Below are 12,114 nucleotides of genomic sequence, written 5' to 3'. Positions count from 1 at the left end.
AACCTCTGTTGGACGTTTTGGTTTTATTGTGTAACTAATCCCAAAGTGTAGTAAATTGTGTTTTTTTGCTTTAAACACTGGACAAGAAACACTTTTGATTTTCTACAGAGAGAGGAAGATCATCACCTTATGTATAGATCTTTGTGTGTATTGTTGAACCTCATGTCGGCCACCTTAAGATCTATAAACTGCTAAGTGTGCTTTTTTCCCACCATGTAATAAAAAGCATTAATGACACCATACTTTTTCTTTTATTGAGATGGATCACATCTTCCTTCTCTTTCCCGGTCTCTCGCTCTCTCTCTCTGTTACTCTCTCTACACCTGTTAGTCCTTCATTCACACAAATAGCACTTTCAACATGAGGGGAAGGACAGTAATGAGTCTTTTGGTGAGACACAATAGCAAAGAAAGCACATCATGGTGAAGGAAAAAGTTTCTTCACCAGTCCTCATCTGCAGACGAAATTAAGGGGTTGAATGAGAGAGAGAGAGAGAGAGAGAGAGAGACTGGAAAATAAAGCAGGAATGATGGTGAGAGAGTGAGTGAGATGGAGAGATCAAGACTCAGAGAAGGAGCTTGGAGTGCCATATAATAATCAGCTCTTTTCACAGCATATTTCCTCAAGAAGACCAAGAGAATAGAGAGGGAGAAGAAAACTGCTCTGCTCCCTCAAGAGAGTAAATTGACAGCTTGTATGGAAGGCAGAATGTAAAAGGGAGAGATCTGGAGGAGGGAAAGAGGGAAGAATCTAGGTAGTGAACAATGTTCCTCCATAACCACAAATTGGCAGGATAACAGAAATGGAGTTGAAATTTGCCAGCTTTTTCTCTCTCTCCTTCTTTACGTTCGATGTAAATTCCCAGTAAGAGAAGGCATCTGGTCAGTTTGTAGTTTTTGAAATACATCTTCTAAATGCAACTAGAAAAAAAGGGGTTTTAGTACAGAGCGTGTGGGTGGGATTGCCTTTGCTTTGCATCATAGTGTTTATAGCACGTAAACTCAGACACACTTGCATATAGCAGTAGTCAATGGTAAAAGAAAGCTAATACACACATATTGATTATTATACGTACACATTTCTAAGCACATACTTGCTTATGCTGTCTTCCCCAGTGTGCCTGGCAGACTCTGACTGGCCGCGGGCTGTATGAGGTGCTTCTGTTTTGTTTATGTGATGATTGCGTGTGTGTAAAAGAAGCAGTGGTGATGCACACAGACACGGAGCTCGCACAAAAGTCAGTATTTCTCTGTAGGAGTTCATTTTCCTTTATTTGTTCCTCCGGACTGACGTGCAATTGTTGTGAGTTCTTGCTTTGATGTTGCGTTATCCTCACGTGTTGTCATCTGCTTTGTCAAGAAAGAAGCCAAAATCAAAGATCGGGATGTAATTTTTGGTCAGGGAGCGGTTAATCCTCTGAAATTGGTCTATTTTTAAACCTTGTATTTAAAATGTCAAAGGGTTTTGCTTGGCCTTTGCTCCACTTTGTTTGCTCTAATAGCAGATCATTTGTTTTGCCTTGAAAACAGCAGGGATCGTTATTTTTTAAGCTCCACTTCAGAGCCAAATGTTACGCCATCAAAATATCAGTCAGGTGTGTTTTCTGTGTTCCAGCCTAACATGTCAGATTGCATTGCAAATCCTCATTCTGCCTCATAATGTCAAAGAGTTCAAACAGCTTTTAATGTTTGAACCATGGGTAGAAAAAGTAAATGCAAAAAAACCTGTTCAGTTTAGAGCAGTCTTTATGTTTTTGCATGCTTTCATAGCCATAACCAAGCGTGGGCATTGTAAACAAACACCACTACATTTTTAAGTGTCTCATCCATGTCTTGTGTTTTATTTAGAAGTGTGTCCTCCTCTTGAGCGTGGCGTGTCATTTCGGTGTTACAGACGCTGCATAGAAAAGGATTACTGATCACCTTTTATCCTATGATGCAATATTTCTGTTCAGATAGAAAGCGTTTCTTCCAGGATGACAGAGCAAGGCAGAAGTGGGGATGGGGGGCAGAAGGCAATGATTTGATGGCAGTAATATGTGTCAAAAAGTTGTTGATTTATGAGATTTGTCCATTTTTTTATTTGTATTTTACACAGCGACCCAACAAGTTCATTTACGTGAGAGCTATTAACTACTTTAACCGTTTTCTTTTTTTGGAAATTTAAAACCGAATATACTAAAAGCATAAAATAATGCAAGTGGATATACGTAGTGGACACAAGGAATGCAAATTAGTACAAAGACTGAGAGACGTCAGTGCTAAGACAGCACAGTCAAATAGATAAAACAGGGAAATTAAAGAAACATCTTTATCAAACTGACAACTTAATGTAGCACCAATGATAACACAGGCGTTTCCAGGGAGACACAAAAATTGAGCAATACAGCTACGCTTTCTGACATGTCAGCTCGTTTTCCAACACCACTAACAAGTCCAGCATCTTCAAAAGCTATAAAGCATTGAACAGCAAGGTGGCTAAAGCATTATCCCAGCCCATCTTTTATTCTGTCTTTTTCTCCCCCCAACAAGAAAACATTCCCAAAACACCACTCGTGCTCTTGTCTTTTCTTTTGGCATGTTGTTTTCACCCTTTTCATGGAAACTGGCATATTTCTCTTGTGCGTTCTCTTTTTAGTGCTAGTCTTTTCACTTTAACACGGACCTTTTATCCCACCATTTGCTCATTTAAAATTTATGTGTGTATCTGCAAATGCTATTTTGCTGTTATGTCTGTGTACTTTTCCCAGTACCTGTAAACATGTGCCTTTTCCCCCCGTTTGTCTGTGTGTGACTGCCTGCCATGTGTTTGATCAGTCATGTGTTTGCACACCCAACACTATAGTGTAGCACATGTAGTGCTCTTCTGTATTTAGTTACAGTAACTGTAAACTGTGCAAACCATATGCGTTTGTCTCTTTGTGAACAGCTTTATAGACAAGTGTTGTATACACTCTATACAAGCAATGACTGTATGAAGACCAAGATGTGTGTGTCATGGTGTTTTAATGACAAGTTATCATTAGCACTGCAGTGATAGAAGCTGGTTAGGACTTGAGTGTCCGTACCAAATCTCTTGAGATCATTTTGATTAAAGTTAATGTCTATCAGTGTGGTAATTATGTTACAAATTGCATTCCAATACAAATTGTTTGCTTGGACACAAGTCCTTCTGACATCTTACTCTACAACAGTGGAAACAACAACACAATTAAAAAAAACACACACACATAAAAATCACAGCAAACTCTTGAAAACACTGTTTTATAGACTGTTTTTAGAATAGAACTGATTAGTTTCCATTGATTGGCTGTGGTTTTCTGAGCCATAGTGGGATAAAAGTGATTCTGCACAAAAGCTGAATACAGTTTGGCCCAAAAAATTTTTTGACAGTGACGCAGTTTTTACACTGAGGGATTGTGGTGTTCAGGCCTTTCTTAAGAGGTTCACTCAAAAGTAATTGGGCAGATTAGCATAAATTAACAAAACACTGAGTTGACTAAGCAGTTTATAAATTGATGGACTGATTGATGTATCGTCCATCAAGAGTCCTTTGGAGGCAAAGGCTACTTTAAGTGTGGTACTCACTTAAAGGCCTGAAGTGCAGTTAGCCACTGTGGAAAGTTGATTTATTGATATAAATGATGACATTTTGACTAGAGAGTATGGATATCAGTAATAATAACCTCCAAAATTGATGGAAAAATGTCAAAAGTGAATGGCTAACTTTAACCAAGTTTGAATAGAAGTAAATGCGAAAAGTTGACTAGTGATAGTTTAGTTACAGAAAGCTTGTCAAGAAATAGCATCCTTATCAGTAGTGGTGATTTGCAGACATTTTTTAGTAAGAACTACGGTTTCCCCTGGGGTTGGGAGCTTGGCAAAGGCAGGAGGGTCACACTACACTGCCAGCCCTCAGGAGCATAGTGCTAGTGCTCTAGCTTTGCTGCCCTGAGACTTTCATACATTAGGGTAAATCACTCTTTCCATCTTTGGTTTTAGATTAATGACCTTTTGGTGAGAAAAAGAAAAATTTGCAATTCCTCCTTTTTCCCCAACTGTCCCTATTTTCTGTTGTAAATACAGCTACAGCACACTGTGATTGTCATTATGGCTTTGTTGAATCAGCCGTGACTAAGGAGCCTGTTACAGTATCTGTTTATACGCGCACGCACCAACTTCCATGGTCTGTGTGTGTCTAGAGTGACACTGACAGCTGGTGAGGATCATGTGAGAAATGTGACCATTGTGCACTGTGCTTCCTGGCTCTCGTGATGTGTTGTGCATTTCACAGTGTGTGTGTTTTTGTGCGAATATGTCAGTGTATTGGCAAAGGCTGCAGCAGACGCGCAGGCAGATTTTGTTTTAAAAAAGGTGCATATGTGGAACTGGAGCAAGAGTTTTCGTTTTCTTTTTTTTCCCCCGCTCGCTCTCTTTCTTTTTCTCCAAGAAACAGACATTTGAGAAGCCTTAGACCTTGAGGGAAAAGTATCTAGCTGTGCTAGGCAGTCTGTACTCCTGGTGTAGTGTTAGATGATTTTCAGGGGGATTATTTTGCTGTGTTTTACTGCTGTGAGCAGAGAGACAGACATTATCTACCACAGGTCTCCACATGTGCACACACACTCACTCACAAATGCCAGCTGTCTTTCTCACAGAAATGCACAAACTCAGCATGCCAGCTAGCAGGTGGTAAACTATCACTGAAAGCCACATCTCTTTTTTGGGGGTGGGGGCTCCCGTTCTTGTGCTTCTCATTTCTTCTCAGTTTTTCCTTCTCTCCTTTCTGCTCTTCTGCTCCGCTGCTTCCTACTGTGCTGACACGCACCTACTGGCACTTGGATTTTCACTTATCCCTCTTACTAGTAATAGATTTTCGACTGTAGTGTTCAGTGTCTCTTCTGGCACCCCATTGTTAAAAGACACCTGCAGAGAGACAGATAAATAGAAGCATAGAGGAGAAGGTGGTGGACTTTGCCCACAGCATATTTATTTCTCTTGCATTAGTCCTTTACGCTTTATAAACTTCTTCTTTTGTCACAGTGGTAATTAAATATTTACTTTGTCTTGTAACTTTTTCCTCATCTGCCATGTCTTTTCTTTTAAAACCTATCCGTGACAGAAGGATGACCCACGCACCCGCCGTTGCAAGGTGATGGGTCTTTATTGATAAGGGTTTTTTGGGCACACACGCTTATCAGCTGCCTCTCTGCCCGGTGTGGTATGCACCGCAAAACTATCACTACTATCCCTAATAATACTATATTACCATACTAACAATACTTAGCATTTATCTTCATAGAAAAGAACTTTATAAATATGATGTTCTGGATGAGAGAGGATGGGCGATCCAAATCTGAATGAGGTTCATCCATCATGATGCAATTCTCACAGTCATGAGGCAAGTGGCTCAGTGGCAAGTGTGTCTTGCACCTTTATTGTTTTCAAGCATCTTTAAAAACAAAACAGCGTATCACTTTGCCATTAGCGAGTCAAGCTGTGATCCTAACATTAAGCAAATGTTGATGCGTCAGCTAGACAACTGTTACAGATTCTCTCTCGACTCATTGTTTGAAGTTACTGTAAGTGACTTAGAGATGTGTCACCTAGGCGTTGTCGGTTATAGTATCCATTCACCATTGTGTGCCCGTAACAGAGGAACCCATTCATGGCAGTGTGTTCAGGAAAAGAGTGGGTGGCAAGGTAGCATTCACAACCTCCAGCAAGTAGAGGGGAGCGAGAGTAATGCGGAGGATAGAGAGGCAGAGGACAAGACACTGTGCAGCTGCTCACTCACGCAGCCATGTGCGTGCAAGACGTGTAGGCGTGCAACGATGCTCAGTTTCATATGAATGTATAGTGTACATGCAGGTAGGTGTTTGTAGTCAACAAAGTTTGCCATTGTTTTGCTTTCAGTCCTTGGGTAAAAATATCTTAGTATGTTTGTATGTAAAGTCTATTTTGGAATTTTTCTTTGTTGGCCTAATAACAAAAGCTTGAAAGGTACAGAAAATTGGAAACACCACATATTACGTGTTAAAGAGACGTGGAATATGAAGATGATGGCGTATTTTAAAGCAACGTACATGAACAAGGACATTTGGATCGATTGTCTCCCCGTCTTCCTCTTCTTGCAATTTGTTTAAGGCTGAAATTAAAAGTACCACACCGTGAAGGATTATTTATTTATAAATCAATCATTTAATTAGCCTAGCTTCAAATCACACCTAAGGTCTCCGTTCTCATACATTACGATAAAATCGTATAAATGTGTAATCAAACAGAATGGTGATCAATGACGGTGGGTGGAGGCCAGGGAGAAATTGGCCTAGTCATTAATAGTCAGTGTTACTAACTGAATTATTACAGCTATCAAGGCCTGAAACGAGTTTTTGATGTTTTTCTCACCACAAACTGCATTTTTGAACGTCACATGATCATGCACATTGTTGAAATGTTTCATGCCAAACATGGAAATTGCTAAATCTAACTTTTAAAAAATGCTTTGAATCAGGAGTGGGTAACCTGACTAAAATAATGAGATAACAAATGTAAATGAAGGACTGCACACTGAACATATATTACATATTTAAATATTAGAAATCAGTCTAACGGATTAACGCCTTTTATGAACATTCCCAAAATATGAAATGCTACAATCAGACAGTAGTTGGAGACTGCGGCACGACCAAAACTTTTGCAGTTGTGTGCAATGAACTTGCACTGTTGCTACCTTTGAAATGGTTTCTTCAACAACAGGGACCAGGTCTGACCACTCAAAGGTGGTCAGGCTGACATTTCTTTGCATTCTGTCTGTGATAATATAGTTAATTAAACTGGTGAAACTTGCAAATCTATTGCCGTCTATATAGAGACATTAAGTACTTGTATTCAGTCTTAATTTCCCCACAAATAGTGACTTAGTTACCCCAGGACAGCAGTTTAACTGCAAAATGACATAACTGTTTGGCAACCTTACTTTTGTATAGCAATGTAATTGGAATACAACCAGTTGGCAACCAGCTAAGTCGAGTCCACTGCTGCAGAGATGTGGTGACGAGTTGGGCTCATCCGTGCAGGCTGACTCAGACTAATGGCAACGTGTTGGCAATCTGTCTCAGATTCATTGCAGTTGGTACAAATTGGACTGAGATTGTTTGGAGACAAGTTTCCTCTGCTGTCATCTTGCAATGCAAGTGTTTTCGCAGAGGTTGAGTGTAGCAGTAGTTGTGTTGACCAGAGGTTTAGGGTGTTGAGGTCTGAGCCATATTGTATATCACCATTTTTATCAACATCAAATTTACTAACATATTGCCAATTGTCTGATTATACAGCACTGTATGTGCCACTGATGAAGAACACTATCTGTAGCCATTTGCATCCTCTTATTGATTTTAGGAGGTTGCTTTGTTCTTTATTTTAGGATATTAATATTGTAGGCTGAATTGATAGCTGTAGCAGAGCAGTATCATTTCACTGTAATACAAATGCAGTCACTGTCTTTTTATCACAGTCTTGCTTCAGCCGTGCTGCTATAACACCATCACATCAGTCGTCTTTCCTCATGTCAATCCAGGCTTCTCTAACTACATAACATTGCACCTTCTCAACATCAGCTCCATTCAATAGACAGCACTCTGCAGTAATTGGATCACTACAAAACTGCATTAACTGCTTACACAGAGATAATAGCATCATAATTGAAATGCACTCATTTGCATAAGCAAATGGCCAGTTTTTATGAATGCTTTCATCCGCAAAGTATTAAAACAAGCACTGCATTTTAAATTCACTTTATTATTGTTTTCCTTTCCACATGAAACTGAGTTCTAGAGAGGAAACAGATGGAGAGACACAGAAGGTGTAAGGAAGAGACAGCAGTGAGCAAGCAGAGGAAGTGATAAATCCCTGTCATTATCATCATGCCAGCATCCATAGATATATTTCAAAATGTACACAGTAATCAACACGTATGATCTATGAATGGATTTATTTCTTTTTATTTTTTGATATTTCTTTTGGGGCTTGCCTCACATCTGTCCAGGAACTGCAGTTAAAAAATTATTTAGTTGGCTGAAGTGTCATATTTAAAGAAATAGCTTGTGTGTGCTGTGGAATAGACTCAAAGACAGCTGGGGTTTGGTCCTTAAATGCTTTTCTTTATCTTTTTCACTGTGCTGTCAAGCCTTCTTTGATTTGTGACTGTGGCCAGCTGATTTATTTTAAAGATGATTCCACCAGAATTACACGATATGAACTCAGTATCAAGCTCTGTGTGTCTGCATAGGAGATGGGTTTTCACATATCACAGATGATGCTAAAATTAAATCATTTAAACTACCAATCGTTACAAATAGTGCAGAAAAAACTCTCTGATTTGTGTTGGGATTCTTTTTAATCTGCTTGTTTTCCTCCCACAGGAACAAAAGGTCAATGGCGTCCATGTTTCTGCTCCCACGCCTTCTTCGTGCACCTTCTCCATTGGATCTAATAGTCTGGACAGAGAAATGCTGAAGAAGATTGGGATCGGGCTCGCGCTGGCAGCAGTCATCTTGGCTTATATTGTACAGAGAGTGTACTGAACAATGACTGTTGTGTGCGCGGTCTTTTTTATTGTAATGTCAATACCTTCTCTTGGCAGTCTATCGGCATGGTCAAACGGCTTCACCGAACACCTTTTATACCAGTCTTTTTGGTACAAATAATTCACCAGATTTAGGATTTCATTTAGAATATTTTTTAAGTGCTGATTACTTGTGACAGTGACAGTAGAGCCATTTCTTGCTTAGGAAAAAGGTAAAAGTGTGTTTTGTTTAGTTCTTACTGATGGTGCAGCTGTTACACAGATATTCAGTTGATCATACATTCAGGGCTTTACCATCAGTATGAGAGTCTGATCTGTCACTCTGCATCCTTTTAAATTGGAACGTGATTTAGCTTGGTTTATTTCATTTCGTGAAACTGAGTGATGATCTGTGTTATACTTTGATTAAAGTGTGTACAACTTCTTTTCACAGTATTTATTTTTGAAAGTGAGACATGAACATATTTTCAGAAAATGAATGTCATTTGTGGTGTTTTAAAATGTTAACCTTATGTTTCATTGTTCAAGAAGTGCTTTGTGTTTAGAGTTTTTCCACAATAATTCATAGAATATTTGGCAGAGATGCCAGGCGAATTCTTACTGCTGGGATTCATTTATTATTGACACGCATTGTGTCACCACGCACACATTTTACAAGTAAGATGTAGTTGTTTGCTTCTAGCATACAAGGTTCCCTATATTCTCCAATAGGCCACCGTCACACAGGTCTAGAGAATGGTCAGAAACCCTCTGGCAACCACAGGCTGCAATAGAAAAATCCCCCACCAGTTGCCAAGTAGTTGCTGGCTGTTGCTGAGTGACATTGGTTGCAAAGAGGTATACAGTCCTGCACATCCTTGTAATTTCTTTGGTAACCGGCAAGCAGCCATTGTCACCTGTAGTTTCCATGGAAGATACCAGCTTGTCTCCAAACACACTCCTAACTGCTTGCCTAGCGGTAGTGAAACTGTAAAAGTTGCTCCTTTTAAACCTGTTGGTTAAAGGAATAAAGCACAGCTTTTACTTTGCCTCACCCTTTTTCCCACTTTCACTGCTGCTCAGCGACTAGATGGGGAGTGTTCCAGATATCAATCTAATGCCCAGATAAGCTATAGGTGACTAGCAATCTGCTAGCAACCAAAGCAAAGAGGTTTTTGGTGCAGCACCCTCTTTGATACACATTTTCCCAAGCGATCTGTAGTTTCCAGAGGGTTACCAATTGGTCTCTAGGCATGTGTGGCTGACTTGCAGTGGTATCTAGCTGATTTCCTGCCATGCCAGTCTAAATAACGAGAATGATTCCACCTCCATCATTGATTCATAGGGTTCATAATTCACATGTGGACAAAATTCAAATAGTTGGATAGCAGCAGAAATCTCAAGGGCACCGATATCATACTACTGCTGGATTTTACCAAAACTTGCTTGTGTTTTTTTGTTTGTTTAGTTTTCCTTCCTTTCTATAACAGTGTAATTACCCTCCAATACAACTCTCTATAGTTAGATTTTTTGGGGGGGGGGGGTTGTTGTCCCAACCATCCAGAATTGTTAATTAAAGGATAAAATCCATTTGCCATGAGTAAAACTGCCAAAGTGTTGATTGATTGACTGAGTCATTGAATTATTGATTGCTCGGTTGTTGTCATGCATAGAGTTTCCCTGTGTTGCTCTCTAATGTCAGGCTGTTTGGACCTACAGCTGTCCCAGTGCAAGCTCTAAAAACCCCAGACAGTTAATAATGCATGCCCCAATTTATGTGGCGCTTCACTGGGACGTGTCTCCACCAGGATGTCTGTATTTGTGTGTGTGTGTGCACCCTGTGCATATTTATTTCTAGTCACTCACTTAGCTTGTTTATGGGCTTGTGTCAAAAGTGTGTGTCAGAAAATGCCTCTGCTGTCTGATGTCTTGTGTCCTGTGCTTAATTTAGCAGAAAGTCAGCATGTGTGCGTCTCTGTTTGTGCGTGCGTGTGTGTGTGCGTGCGCATGCTTTAGAACTGACAGGACTCATCGCTCTCTTATTCAAAAAGCCCTCTTGTTAGATATACAACTGCTTGTAGCCTACATACACGCAGGCTTTGTATTATCTAAGTAAATGATGCATGTCACACATTTTGTAGACAAACAGATACAAGCATGCACTCAGACTTTTTCTTCCCTAGTTGATGCATATTGCATGCACGCACACACATACACTCACAGCATATTGCAGCTTTGTAGTATATAGGCAAATGATGCATGCCAGGCAAACTTGTGCACAAACACAAGCACCAAAGCTTTGTATTACCTGATCAAATGATGCATGTCGTACACACGGACGCACACACTACCTTTTGTATTATGTGATCAAATGATGCGTGTAGCTGTGAAGCTTGTTACATCCATCCAGCAGTGCCCTATATTATTCTGCAGCCATCCATACTGTGCGACAGTTCTTTTGATGCTTTGTAAGCACATTTCCTGCTTGTGTATGTCAGTAACACTGCATTGTTCTCCAATGAAATATGGATTCAACGACACCCTTTATGTTTAGGAGATCATCACTTACTGTGAAATATTGAGGCGGGAGCCATCCACAGAAGATCATTATTCACTTCGCATCATTCACTTCAGTCGTTTCTAATAAAAGCGGCGGTTTCTGAATTCTTGTCTTACAGTTGCAGCTGTTGTCAATTTGTCATCTGTGATGTCCTCTTGGTTTGAAACGGAGAAACTTTGGACGCAAGACAAATGCAAGGGAGGCTGAACATTAACACACTTTTCGGTGTCGTCTCTCATTTGTTTATCATCTCAGTTCATTGATCTAAATGCTGTTTGGCCAGCATAAGAAAATGTTTTCAGGGGTACATCAAACTAAGGTCTTCTAATCCAAAATAAAACAATTTAAGAGATCTAAGATTCTATATGATCACACTTTAAGTCTTTGTTCTAGAGCTTGACAGTGATTTACTACAGGAAAAGTTACAATTAATATGTAGACCGCAGGGGGAAGAAAGAAGAAAGACGTCTCTGCATTTTCAACTGTACAAGTGGTAGCATGTGGGAGGCCAGCATACGCTCACTGTTTTCATGCTGCTACACAGTATGTCATCCCTTTGCAGCCCAAATTGTTGAGTCTGATAGGAAAAAAGGTCCTATACTCACTATCTGTGTAATAATTGATACTCTACTGTGTGTGTGTGTGTGTGTGTGTGTGTGTATGTGTATATGTGTGTATATACAGAGCTCTAGACTAACTTTTTGCCATGGGCGTACCGGTTAGGCGTTAGGCGCACACAAATTTTATAATAATTTATATAATATAATGTGTTTTTCTGGATACACTGTGCTTTTTCAGCATTCAAAGATTGATGACACCATGTCAGAGCACTGGCTATGAATTTCAGAAGGATCAGGCCTTAACTTAACAGAAAAGTTAGCAATAGTTCTTTTCCTATTACAGCTACATCCACTTCTGTCGTGGCTAGGTGGCTCACTAGGGCTGGGTATCATCACTGATTTCTATAATCCATTCGATTCCGGTTTTCAAAG

General features: G+C 39.8%; 1 protein-coding gene across 3 annotated transcripts in view; it reads left to right on the top strand.

The window, feature by feature from the left end:
- cdkal1 (CDK5 regulatory subunit associated protein 1-like 1) overlaps positions 1 to 10,168 on the top strand; it is a 253,646-nt gene extending 243,478 nt beyond the window's left edge. For all 3 annotated transcript variants that reach the window (XM_085291131.1, XM_085291130.1, XM_085291132.1), the window contains one exon: positions 8,420 to 10,168. In XM_085291131.1, the coding sequence (XP_085147257.1) occupies positions 8,420 to 8,581 (162 nt within the window). In that variant the 3' untranslated portion in view covers positions 8,582 to 10,168. The remainder of the gene's footprint in view (positions 1 to 8,419) is intronic.
- The last annotated feature ends 1,946 nt before the right edge of the window (positions 10,169 to 12,114 follow it).

Source organism: Mchenga conophoros, linkage group LG11, assembly GCF_057382185.1.
Source record: "Mchenga conophoros isolate Kocher_MC1m ecotype Shallow Benthic linkage group LG11, M_conophoros_male_GT1.1, whole genome shotgun sequence".
In the NCBI taxonomy this organism is placed as follows: Eukaryota; Metazoa; Chordata; class Actinopteri; order Cichliformes; family Cichlidae; genus Mchenga; species Mchenga conophoros.
The sequence above is the reverse complement of the archived record's forward strand: the minus strand, read 5'-3'. Positions and strand labels throughout refer to the sequence as shown.